This window comes from Microtus oregoni, unplaced genomic scaffold (genome assembly GCF_018167655.1).
Source record: "Microtus oregoni isolate MIOR12 unplaced genomic scaffold, Mior012 000023F_ref0000262, whole genome shotgun sequence".
NCBI classification, from domain to species: Eukaryota; Metazoa; Chordata; class Mammalia; order Rodentia; family Cricetidae; genus Microtus; species Microtus oregoni.
In genome coordinates, this window is record NW_024543082.1 from 11,801,705 (window position 1) to 11,815,806 (window position 14,102).

Here is a 14,102-nt window from a genome sequence, read left to right on the forward strand (position 1 = left end):
AAAGGAAAATATATTCCATACATACCCTTCAAATAGATGCCTAACTCTGGGGTGTTTGATTTCTTCATCTCTGAAGGCGTACCATGAGTTCCATTCAACAAACAGTGACCATTATCACAAGACCTAATATGGAGACCAGAGGGCAAGAATCATTTAAGAGTCATGGTGGGTGTGAAGTGAGGGTCACAGAGGGCACTGTCATACCTACAAAGGTAGTAAGAATACAAACCCAATTGTTTTTTATGAAAGAAAGTACTAGTAACATTATGCACTTACCCTGAAAGGTGCTTTAAAACCAGGTGTAAATGTCTGAAAGTAAAAGTGTCTCTTTCCAACTGAAACCAGAGTCATTGAAACTACCAAAGGGTAGTTAAAACATAAACCCATCTGTGTAGAGAATTTATATATCTCTTTGCAAGATTTCAGTTGCATCTGACCAATGTTCTGGTAACAGAGAACTATGTCATTCAAAGCTATGAAAGCTCTAATGGCCTCAATATTTGCTGATGACATTGAATATGTTTGTTTATGCAACTTAAGCATTCTGTGAAATAAAATTTGACTAGGGCCTTAAAAGAGAGGGACGACTGTGAGCAGTCAACAATTTCCTTGAAGTTTGACACAGAACACTCAAAGACCTGCAGTGTCTGAACCCACATCACTGCCTCTCTGACACCTTGGGGAAGTGATGTCAGCCAAGTCCCATCAAGGGTTTTAATCCAGGTAAATATTAATTCACCAGACAGGCAACAGTCCACTGGATGAAACTGGGGCATGGACGGCTGTAGGAGGGCTGGGAGACACTGCGTACTTGTCCTTTAGCTTCTGGCTTAGTAACAGCTGGCTAACAAAGAGCCGCAGAAAGGGAAGTTTCATAATTTCTTTTGAATTATTCCGATATCTTAGAGCAAAGTAAAAGTACATACATAATGGAGGAGAGAGTGGGTATTTCAATAGCTACTGCAAGAGTGATTCGTCTGAAATTCATTTCTAGTCTCTCTGGTGGCCACTTCTTTTTAACTGGCAAGATAAGGTTCATTTAAGAATAGTTACATATTGAATCTTCATAATGATGATGGATTTTACTGAAACAGAATTGAATTATTCATTTACTGTTTCACTTCCCACATATTGACAATTTATTTATTTATTTTTGATGTTCCAAAGGGGGTGGGGCGAGTGGCATACAAGGAAAAGGAAGTGCTATGGAGAGGAAGTGTTGTGCAGATGACATGAGTTCTCCCACCATCCATTGATTTTTGAGAACAAATTAGATAAATAGTTCAATACAATTAAGCTTAAGGATTAGCAACAATTATTACTTCTCTATAATTGGCGGGAGATAGTTATGATGGTCATAATTCAAATTTACTTTCAGTATCCAAAAGGCTAGTCACTGAAATCTCATCCACTATGACTTGATAATTAAAGTTTGATGAATTAAAATGGATCCGTCCGTCTTCCATCCATGAAAAGAATGGGAATCCCAAAGAGACCAAAAAATTCCTGTCCAATTTCAGTTTTAAATAATTGCTACACAGTAGTAGGAGCCAAAGAACTGGAATTTGTTGGCAATTTACACTTGACAAGAAGGTGAGACTTTCCCCCTACTAGCTTACTGGGTGCCAGGAGCTCCCAAACGATCTCCTAGCGATTTTCTTCTCAATAACACTCAATGGCATGGTTAATCAGAAATAGGTACTCTTGCCATAACAAGTGAGAATGCAGATGTCAGCACATCACTAAGTCTGGGCAGTAACTGTCCACCAGCATCCCTTACGGGTCTTAGCCAGGAGGTGGTGGTACATGCCATTAGGCCCAGAATTCAGAAGGCAGAAGGAGGAGATCTGAGTTTAAGGCCAGCCTGGTTTACAGTTTCAGTTCAAGGGCTCTGCCAAGGCTACATAGAAAAACCCTGTCAAAAAAACAGAAAAAAAAATCTATTTCTTTCCCAGTACTTCCTTTTAAACCTTGTGACACACCCAAGAAGTGTTTTCATCTCCAAAGAAGGAAATACAACTCATAAAATGCCATCAGCCGACTGACCTGGCCTCCGAATGAGACAGGACACTAAGTAAAGTTGGGAGAGATGGCTGATGGGTTCACTGTCTCCCATCACTCAGTCATCAGGAGGCTCCAGGTGGCAGGGCCACCACCAGCAGGGACTGAGCAGAGCTGAGCCAAGCATAACTCTTGAAATATTATGCAAGGGGAACCCAAGCTCAGAAAACAAGTTTTAAACCTAAGAGTAGATTGTTACATACTGGACAAGTCAGCAAAATGAAAATTATTATGTAAATGCTATTACAGAGAAGAATAGTTAGATATAGTTATATGCATGAGAAGCCAAGATTTAGCTTAAAGACAAACTGACATGTCAATATATGTAAGCCATTATTGATAACTCTTATAAAAGTGAGTGTACTGATACTTCAAAGACCAAGAATGTCTGATTACAGTGAGGATAGCAAAAAACAAAATGAAAAAGAAAACTCATGTTCTTCATATTCTTATCCCACCCAGGAGGAAGGAAAAGAGTACTTTGTCAAAAAAGAAAGTTGAGAGAAGGGACTTTAGCCCTCCCCACTGTCTTATGATTTCAGTAGAAGCACATTACACATCAAGAAGGGAAATGGATAAAAATTACACTAGTCTGCACATAATGAAGAAAAATTCTAAGGAAGGTTGACCTAGCACCTTAATATTAGTTTCTACGCAGTAATTTTTCTCCTTGATACATATGCTTGGAGCTGATGAAATTCATTAAAGTATCTTAGGGAAAATGCATGCATTAATCATCATTACATGTAAGGAATAGCTACATTCTATTAGATCGTAATTGGCTTTTGCCGGGGTGGTGTGTGTGTGGGGAGAATAAAATGAAGAAAATAAATAGGAATGATAGGGTGGCAAGAGGAAGTTACAGACTTCTAGCCAAGCACGTTAAGGTTGACCTGCAGAGAAATAACCCCATTCTTGACAGTCTGATGATGCTTATGCAGATGCAGTATGGTACAAGGATCAAGGATGCGCATCTTCTTACCGGACAGGAGGTTTGACATTATGACAATGAGATGGTTGTGAATGCAGGGAAACAGGGTGGGATGAAGGAATCTTGTATTCATCATCATCTTCCTCTACCGTGTCTCTTGTTTTCTCCGAGAGACAATTTGCTAATGGACCAGTACACCTACCAGAGGAAAAAAAAAATCCAATCTGTTTTAACCATCATAAATATTCAGAGCAGGAAGGTCTGATATGACATACATAAAGAAAGAAGCTACTTTGTCACCTGCATTTTTCAACTATAAACTACTGTTCTCACATCCAATGTAAATGGAAAAGCCTTGAAACATTGGTAAGATAATATATTGATACCTATGGTTTTTAAAGGGTGCAGTCAAGGGAAAAAAGTAAACTATGAAATAAAGAAAGGGCCTTATAAACATGAAGTTCTTTGAAGGCTCAGCCTTAAGTCTCTGGCTACCAAGAGTTTAAAAAGCTACAATGAAAGAAGCAACTTTGTTGTGAACTGATGATCCTAGTGCTAGACTTCATCCCATAGCAATAACTAAGAAATAAATGACCAGAATTAGAAGCAGATAATCACCGAATTCACTAAACCTCTGAATTTGAAATGCATTATTTTTATAATTTGCAATATGTAACTGGTAAAAGGAGTTACAATGAATGATACCATGATAAATTTGAGCTTTTTATTTCATCATTTGGGTAAACACATAAAAGTGACAAATACTCTACTTCCTATGTGGAATTTAATCTAACTCTGAATTTCCCCAGAAAGATTTCAAAGGAAAAGTGTTCAAAGACAAGTTTGTAAGATACTAGAAAAACATGGAGCCAGATCCATTTTAATCATGAACTTCACAGGAAATGTTTCTTTAAAAAAAAAAAAAGTGCAATGTTTCATTGGAAAAAGTGCAGTGCTTCAGCACCTTCTGTAGAGGGAGCAAGAGCCCTTTGGTACACAAGGCAATCAAGTCTATGCATTTTTCATTTTCATTTCTCCTTTGCCACAAAATACATTTTCCATTTTGATTTCTTCTTACCACAAGCTGAGTGTCCCTATCTGAACTTCTTGGAACTGAAATACTTTTTCAGATTTTTTTCTTCATATTTTTGGAACATTTGCATACCTTACCAGTTGCGTATCCCTAAAGTAGCTTTTTATTTTGGAGAATTTTCTAGAATTATTTCACTCAGGTCAGTTAGGATGAGTAGTTGTTACAATGGAAAATAATTTCAGAGGTGTTTTGTGTGTGTGAATGTATGTATGTGCCCAGGTGACAATTTGGAAAGATATTTTGGAAAGTCCAAGGTGTTTTTTTTTGCTTGTTTGTTTGTTTTGGTTTTTTCAAGACAGGGTTTCTTTGTGGCTTTGGAGCCTGTCCTGAAACTAGCTCTTGTAAACCAGGCTGGCCTCAAACTCACAGAGATATGCCTGCCTCTGCTTCCCCAGTGCTGGGATTAAAGGCGTGTACCACCACTGCCCAGTAGAGCCCAAGGTTTTTAAGTTTTAACTGTATAGATAAATTTTAGAGAGTTCAGGGATAAAAGAGAAGTCTCCTTTAGGAGTTTTCAAAAGTCTATATTTCAATTTTTCTTTGAAGAAGTTTTCAGTACTAGTTTTTAAAGCTGTATTTGTTAGAGGTGCTTTAGGATCAAATGGCAGTTAATGGTGACCTAAGACCAGAATACAGGCTATGGCATTCATTAATAAACGGAAGTGTTGCAACCAATATGGTTGAACCTTGGAAGACACACCCAAATAAAGGTAGGAAAGTGCATAAGTATCAAAACGAAGACCTGACAGTGTTTTAGTAGGGACAGAAACAACAACTGTATTTTCTTGCAAATTCTAAATTCTTACAAACAGACATCCTTCAGCTACTACTGCATCGACCAGTATGTCTTTCTAACCAGAGCTGAGGGTGACCTGCATGCATGTGACAACCAGTATGTCTTTCTAGCCAGAGCCGAGTGCGGCCTGCATGCATCGTCTATGTCCTGGTGTACGCTCAGTGTGGCCTGCATGCATCGTCTACATTCTGGTGTGCTCTCAATCTCAGTACACTCTACTGTTACACAACTTATGTAGACTGTGCACAGAGAAGATTCAATAACCGCACCAATAGCAGGAACGGTCAAATCTGCCATAGGTTACCCCAAAGAAGTGCTTCATTATGAACAATGAAAAATAATTTTTATTTATATTACATTTATTATTTATTCATGTGTATTGTGTTGTCATGCCAAGGTATGTGTGGAGGTCAAAGGACAATTTGTGGGATCAGTCCTTATTCTCTCCTTTCACCATGTTGTTTCCAGGTAGTTGAACTCAGATTGTCAGGCCTTGCAGCAAACACCTCTATCCACTGACTGGATAGTTTTCCAGTGCAAGAATGAACAATTTAAAATAAAGTCTCGCCTGGGTAATTCTAGACTTTACCTTCACCGACGGAAAATCTTGTCTGGCTAGTCAGAAATGACTGATGTAAATATGAAAGGCAGGAATTCTATGAGACAATAAGGGCTTAGTGTCAGAAATTACTAGTTGGAGATTTTTATCAGGTTAAATGGATTTTAGTGTGAGTTAACCAGCAGTGAAGAAAGCTGTGTGCTCTTTATCAAAATATGAAAAATACATATTGGTATTTCCCATTTATTATTATTTTAATAAAGTCCTTTAAGAAAGTTCCCTACTTTCTCTTAGGTTTTAATGCTTTAAAAATTCATTAAAACTTTATTAAATAAAAACAGACATCAAAGTGAAATTAAGCAGATCCGAAGTCTATATATTTTACATTTTTTTTTTTTTTTTGGTTTTCGAGACAGGATTTCTCTGTGGCTATGGAGCCTGTCCTGGAACTAGCTCTGTAGACCAGGCTGGTCTCGAACTCACAGAGATCCACCTGCCTCTGCTTCCCGAGTGCTGGGATTAAAGGCGTGCGCCACCACCGCCCAGCCCCGAAGTCTATATATTTCAAAGAGCTTGGGTACAGTTAGAGTAGCCAGGCAGAAGCTGTGAGACTTCACATGGCTATTACACCCTCACCACCGAATATATTTATGCACTGATCCACCGCACAGAATAGAATATGCATGACAGAGCTAAAACGAGAAAGGGAACTCCTATTATATCCTTCTTTAATGAGTCACAACAGCCCATGAGTATTTATACACACTCAAGTGTCCATTACCTCTATCGAATCCTTTCTCTTCACTTAAGATTAACCATTGATGATATTTCTTCCCAATCTTACAGTATACTCACATGTTACACACACACACAGGCACGTGCACACACACACACACACACACACACAGACACACACAGACACATTTGCATGCTAGAATACAATGTGAAGGAGAACTTGTGATTTTTAGTTTTTCTGAGATAATGTGACCTTGCTCAATATTACACATTCTACCTTGATTAATTTACCTGAGAATTATAATATTCTACCTAAATTCACACAAACCAATTTCTAACACCCGTTCAGCACATTTCACTCAGTATTACGTTTTTTGAATAAGAAGAATGAAAGCCACCTCTGTCACGAAATGAAACAGGAGACAAAGGTTCAAGTAAGAAAGAAGTTGCGTGGGAAACACCCAACACAAACCCACATTCGCACAATTAGCTGCGGCAGTTTTCCCCTTGAAAAACGCCTCCAAACCTTTCTGTGTTAGTCAACAAGCGGTGAGGTGGCATAAATGAACTGAAGATCACAGTTCATGTATATGTTAGCTAGATGGTAGACTTAAGGACATGAAGACTTCAGTCACGATACACCTCAAATGGCAGTTCTAGGATCCCAGAGGAAGAGAGCAGACAAGCTATTTGGCTGGCTCCAAGTTAGAGATGCCAAGTCATCACTCAGCCATTTGGAGCCAGTACTTCAACACTGTTATGCTACTCCACATTCCTGCTGAGTCTTGCACTCTGCTGTAATTCCTGAGTCATTGCACATGGGGATACATTTTTCCAGGATCCAAAACTGTCATCTCCGTAACTTGAAAGTTACCTGAGCTATCCTAAACGCACACTGACTTCCTATCTTGAATGCAAAAGCGTATGCTTGATGATAAGAAAGAAGTCGACTTTCTCGTCATCAGCGAGACCCTTTTCTGTACTAGCTGGGGAGTAGTTAAACCTTTCAAAGCTAAAGGCTCACAAGTGTATTCCACCCAAGAAGCACACATTCCCAGAGTAAGGTGTAAGCACAGAGCTGACTACCTGCTGGCCATTACCATTCACCCCTACAACACACCTCAAATATCACCCTCAAGTGGTTTTCATTCCTAATGGGAACAACTCTTAGCCCATCAACTTTCTTTGGAAACAAAAGCAGACCCCTTCACATTTCTGGTGGCTATAAAAATCCCTGTGAAACTGGCAGCAAATTCAATAACTTCCTCTGACCTTTTCTATTATGTACACTTAGCATATGTCCTTTCATAGATGTGTTTACTATACTGCTATTTTACTGTTTGTGTCTGAACTGCAACGTGTTTAAGGGACGACCTTAAGTTCATCAAGGATTACCTGACTTTGCACATAATTGAGCACTTACAAGCTTTTAGATAAAGATAATGAGAGGGTATTAAAGAAGAAAATGACCAAGCTGGTAAAAAGAGAGCAATGATTTTCAGAACCTTCCTTAGACAGAAAGGCATTTTAAATAATACACTATTTTACCGGTTTTCTATATAGAAGAATCTGTTCACTCACCAACGGTAGTCAGTAGAGGGTACAAATGTTTTTATTTTAAAGTGAAACTTTAAGCTGCCACGTTTTATTTCCTGTTTCTTGTGCTACACTGTCCTTACCCACATAAGAAACATCTGTCACTCAAAGAAACCAAAGTCTAAAAATCAGCGAAACAAAATAGTGATATTTGACCTGATCATTTTATGACTACAGCACATAAATTAATATTGGCCTAAGTTTTACAGTGCTTTTGAGGGTTCCTTCGTGTTATCAGGCAGAGTGGAGCATGCTGCAGCCCCGAGCTTTAGAATAAGCTTTGAAGGAGAGTATTTCACAGATTTGCTCTGAACCTGGGGACAGCGCTGCAGCTGCCTCACACCTGTACCCCAGGATCACACACACAGGTTGGGCTCCCTCCCTCCCTTCTCCGGAGGGGCAGCTTATCAGAGAGACCTTTCCTCAGAAGTTCATCTCTAGGGAAAGCCTGTGTGTCATTCGTTATCCTGTTCTACCTTTGATTTGCCTCCCGGCACTCACCTCTAATGGACAACATCCAACACAGCTGTTACTTTCTACTCTTCTTAATTACAGCACTCATTCCGAGTGGGAGGGGGATTAATCCCAGTCTCCCCAGTCTCCAGAGAGCACAACAGAATGGAAATCAGAGAGCTGGACAAAAATTGGTTTCCATTTTCAATGAACCTCTTAAATTAGTACCTTATTTGCTTAAAAGACATGTAGCAACAATAAACACCACCGCCTCCTACAACACAGAACCCTTTAAGAAAAGTATGATCCAGGAAGCACTGGTTCTAAGGTATTTGAAAGCTTGGGATTAATATGTCAAAAGTACAATGGTTCATTTGTAAATAGCAAAGCATATGGAAACCATTCTCTGAGAGCAGCGATATTCCTTCAGCATTCTACAATACTGTTTTACTTGGAAGTATCTGCTCCATTACAATTTAGAATATTGTCTCTGTTCATTTGACAGTATAGTACAATAAATTTGACAGTATAGGATAATAAATGTTGAACCGTTTAGTCTTCCATTTGATTGAACTTGAAAATGAAATCAAACATAATTTAGTAAGCATATAGAATACATATTTATATGTGAATATATTAATTTAAATATAAAGTAAAATAATCCACGTGGTATTTTTTGTCCTCTAAATATAAGTTATTATAATAAATACCTAAAGTTCAAATTTTACTTAAAGCTTTGTATTTATAGTTAAGTGCCAATAATGTTAAGTAGAAACCATTTAGAAAAAAAAATTTCAGGAAATTAAGTATCTCTACAAACAATAATTGTTTCTGTCACTTTTACTATACACTATCATATTTTCAGAAATTACAGTCTTGTGATCACCAGGACGAAGTTTAGCCAATAAGGAAACCTCGCAGAATATCCTTTGCCCTTAAGAAAAACAAATACCAGTATCAAATGTTTAATAATCTTGAAAACCACTTTAATAAGACAACTGAAACTAAATGCTAACTAATAATTTGGGTATTCTTAATTTAACCCTGAGATTTTCATCATTTGTGAGAACCACAAGTTTCTTTTAGGCAGTGACTTATAATTTTACTTTGGCCTGAGGTTTGAACACTGACTAAGAATCTAAGATGGCAATGGGGATCTAAATGTCTAAGATCCCTATGTCAATGAGCATAGGAATTTTCCTAAGATCTTTTCTCTATCATCCTTCTACGATACACGCTTGCTGGAATCAGACCATACTCTCCAATGGGTTAAAGTAGAGCTGTATTAATAATAAATAATGTAAATATTATCCAACATACAATTTTATTATCAACATTATAATATAATAATGTAAAATATAATATAATAATAATATAAACAATATAATGATTATAATTAAAGTGTTACAACCATTATAAGAGTAACATTAGTAAGGACAATAGTTCAACTCATACTGATTTATGCAATAGAATATGGTCAGCCAATGATACTTGACATTTTTCAGGTCACCAAAATTTCCAATATAATTAACACCACATAGTGAATAACTCACAGCGATTGCTGCATAGGGAGTTGAAGCTCAAAGGAGTTTAGAAAACATTCAAGTTAAACCTATCTTCTCATTTATCAGCCAGATAGAAGTCAGAAGCCCAAGGAGGGTACCTTCTCCGAAACAGGGAACTAATAACTGCTGGAGTAAAGTGTGGAGCCCATTGTGATTTTACTCTACTGCCGACTTCAGAATTTCATGATTTCACAGGAAAAAATAGTATATATATTCTGAGGGAAAATGGATGTGACGACTTCAAGTGACAAAGGAAAGCATGAAGTCATCTCCATAAATAACCTAAATGATGATAAAATAGGTACCAATGAAAAAGTATTAGGAAAAATTTAGAAAGTGAAGAGAAAATAACCTGATCTTAAGAGCTCTTACAAAGTATGAGAAGCTTATCAGTTAATGTACTCTGCTATAATTTTGCTGCTCATGTTAATTCACAAAAGGACCAAATGTAAACAAAAAACCACAACCCCTTCTCCAATCATACTCATCTGTAATTAAATAACCACAGGGGTGTGGGGGGTGTTAATCAGGAACTAGGATCATCTCATTTAATTTGTTCGCTAACACCCTGAATTTAGAGGTGATGGAGCTAGCTCAGATGTCTTACTGTATGGACATATCTAAGAGCCTGCATGGAACTAGACTATCAAAGTTGTTCTCACTGCCAAGACTCTATGACACAGAGTGTTTTTAACTGTGCTGGCTGCTGTGTCTCTTACAGACCTGGCAGCTCCTTCAGGGAAGGTTCCAAAAGCTAAGCTTCTCTGCTCTTCCCTGAATGGTATTAAATTCCACTCTGTTCTCAATGCCAGGCAGTGCGGTATCTAAACTGTGCCTATCTTCAGTGACTTATATTCTGCCCCATCTATGAAACATGTGTCTCTGGAAAAGTTTGTAACAATTTCCTTTAAACTCCTAAAACTAATCAATAAGCATTACACTGTCTGTTGCAGAGTTCTCTTTTGACATCACACGTGATAAAATATTATTTTCTAAAGCATATAGATTTTTGGAAGCTGAGGTTTAGCTTCTTTTTGTAAATCTAGTGGGAGTTCAAAGACCTCCAGAGGAAGAAATTAAGAAGTTCTGAGGCTTCTGATCATAAAAGAAGACCTCAGCTGGCTGTCAATATAGTTGTGAGATACTCTGTGTAAGATACACAAATTGATCCATAGACCAAAACAAACTAAATAAATGAAGAGACACAGAAAATGAAAGACTTGAAGCTATTAGCAGATAAAAATCAAACAATCAAAAAATTTCTCTTTTAATTTTCCATCAGAGTATCAGAAGGTATAAATCTTTATCATTTTAAAATTAGGAAAACAGTATATCAGAGAATATAATTACTTACATCGAGAACAATAATCTGTAACAAGAATGCAAATTGGGTTTTTCTATTATTTTCTGATACAGAGCCTCTTGGCTTAGGCTACTCTGGAACTCATTATATATTCTCATGGTATCCTCAAAGTGATAGAAATTCTCCTGCCTCAGCCTCCCGATTGCTGGGATTATAGGTATATACTATCAGGCCTGGCACTGCCAATCACTATTAATCACTGAACAGAAATCAAACGAGTTTTTATAAATAACAGAGGCTGAGACACGGATCTTGAGGAAAAAGTGCGGTACAGCACAGGGGAGGAGTGCTGCATGATAAACAAGCCAGACAGATGTGCACACAATTATAGGGCAAGCATTAGGAATAAATTAGAAATTCTTTAGCGGCTTAAAATTGTGAAGGCTCTTACTACTAGCAGAAGACAAAGCTACAAAAGAGAAAGCCAAGCTGGTTTGGGAGAGGGAAGAGGGCTGGGGAAGTAAATCAGCTTCAGTGAGGAAACTATGTAAGATGAAAGGGAATGGAAACTGGGCTAGACAGCACCTCATGGCCCAGCATGCCATGTGCCCAATGCCCTAGCTTTATGTCTACTGATACCAACTTACAGTAGATATGATGGCATTCTGAAGGGACTTTCAGAAGTCTAGCTGGGAGTTTGGGTTGGCAATGGGAAGTTTAACTGAACAGGAAGAATTTCATAAGGACAATCAATAGACGTTTGGTGCTGAAGAGATCTGAGAAGCAGGGAGTTTGGTGGGACTTTATTGATGTCAAACTGGGTAGTGGGTCAAAATCAACGAGAAGGCAAGAGGAGGGAGTCTGCTGTGTAGCTCTGCCTTGTCCGTGGATGGAGGGCACTAAGCTTTCTTGCCCCCTTGTTCCACCAGTCTTCTCAAGAGCTTACTAAGTCTTTAGGCGCTATTACCAGAACCAGAAGGTCTCAACACCAGATACTTGAATTTATATAAGCGTGACTCAATTGCTTTTTCGTTTACTGATTCTTTTCCAGTCACCCTGCAGCTTCCATACTAATACCCCTAACAGCACTCTTTTCCATCTCATTACGCATGGCCACACAATCTCCAAACTCAAGGAAACTCACTTTATGCTAGGGAGAAGGGCAGTGACTGGAGGAGGAGGGGAAAGCCGAGGAGGAACATCATATTCTTCGCTGGCAAGGTGTCCATTGGAAAAGACCTGGAAGTAAACCAAATGAGTCAGTTTCTGGACTTGAACACTTGGCAAAGCCTAAAACCACAGTGGCTCTTAGAATTTCACAGAGCTCATATGAGTTAATTTATTTAGACTAGTACAATATCAAGCAATTTACCCAGGAGTCAGCAGGACCAGGGATGACTTACCACAACTCACAGAATAAGCAAAATATGTTACAATATGATTCTTGAGCATAACTAAGAGGCAATGCTATAATTTACACACATCAGAGCAAGACAGCTAAATACATAAACAGGTAGTGCCATTTTCTAAAAATGATCAAATTTTATTGCAAAAATAGGGGGTTGGCAAGAGAAAGAAGCAATGTGGGCACAAATTCCCATTTTACTTGCCTCGAAAAGGTGTTCCAAATGACATCCCTTTAGGGCTACAAGGACCATTTTCAATTTCCTGATACCACACCGAGTGAGCAGACTCAGACAAGTCTGGGTTATATCCAGACCAAGCTTCAGAGCTATTTTAGATAAGGAAACGATTGTTCTGGCTCTCCATGTGTGTGGAAATTCCAAATGTAGTTATGGCTAATAAAAACCACAAACAATTGTCCCCTTGTTCATAAGAGGCTATGCAGAGCCAACATTTCTTCACTGGTGATCAGGTCCTTCCGGTTTACAAGTGCAGTCATAACCCTGGAGGAAGGGCCTAAACAACTATGTCTCTCTTCCAGTGTGGGACTGGAGTAACTTAACCGATGGCGTAGACGGAAGGCTAAATTAACAAAGCCATCCTCATAAGACTGCAAACCTTTTCAGGTTTGTAAGTAATCATTAGATATTTTGATCATACATTTTTTTCCCATAAATTTTTTTTAATTCATCTTGGAAGGGGAGACTGACAGTGGGGCAAGAAGGATGAGGTGTAACTTCGTTGGTCTTGGCTGAATGAGCCCTATATACTGTTTAATTTCTCTCTCCATCATATAGATTAAACAGTGGTGAGGACTGAAAGTGCAAACCCATCTCCAGACTGAAAGATCACCTCTGAGATATAGGGATGTTCTCAGCAATTGTAAAAAATCCAATTTCGTAGCATTAAAGTTTTACTCTAAAAACTAGGGCCTGTGTTAGATCAAATTTTCTTTCCCCAGTCACCCCTCATTAGATTCAACACACGGCAGTTACATCCTGATAAAACATATCTTTAAATGAAATGGTTTTATCTTGAGCTTTTGATTGAGAACCATGTAACAGAACATGACAAAATTTTTTGAACTTTGTTAGAGAGGAGAAATTTCCCAAGAGATATTAATCATTACAAAATCCTTTAAACATAAAAATACCTTTTATCTGATGAATACATGCATTCAATTACAAATGGCAATTATAATGTTGAATATTTGAAAGTATCCTTCACCAAAATTCTTTGCATTGCTTGAACAGACATGATGCTAAAATTTCTGCAGTAAAAATCTAATGATTTTGTCAAAATTACATTTAAAACTTGTATAAAACGAATGATTTTTTTTTTTTAATGCAGACTAAGCTGGGCTTTTTTGGATCGTGTTGATACGTGATAAAAGTTTGGTAACAAAGGGAAGATGTGGAAAAATAGTTTCTGGTATTGAGTTTAGTTTTACAATAAGCCAACTATAACTTTATAATCAAAACATTGTGAACACACTTGAACAGAAATGCCAATACCCAAACACCTAGTGATACTGCTGTAAAAGCATGCTTCAAATTTCATGAAGGAGAGCAATACCCATGAGCTCCTGGTTCAATGAAAGGCACTA

The 14,102-nt window shown here is 38.0% G+C and overlaps 1 protein-coding gene across 4 annotated transcripts in view; it reads right to left on the minus strand.

Annotated features, from left to right (window-relative positions):
- The window catches only part of Cblb (Cbl proto-oncogene B), a 183,770-nt gene that overhangs the window by 18,488 nt on the left and 151,180 nt on the right, over nucleotides 1-14,102 (minus strand). For all 4 annotated transcript variants that reach the window (XM_041672999.1, XM_041672997.1, XM_041673000.1 and 1 more), the window contains exons 13-15: nucleotides 12,237-12,331; nucleotides 3,044-3,190; nucleotides 26-123 (exon numbers count right to left, since the gene is read on the minus strand). In XM_041672999.1, coding sequence (XP_041528933.1) covers nucleotides 26-123; nucleotides 3,044-3,190; nucleotides 12,237-12,331 — 340 coding nt within the window. The remainder of the gene's footprint in view (nucleotides 1-25; nucleotides 124-3,043; nucleotides 3,191-12,236; nucleotides 12,332-14,102) is intronic.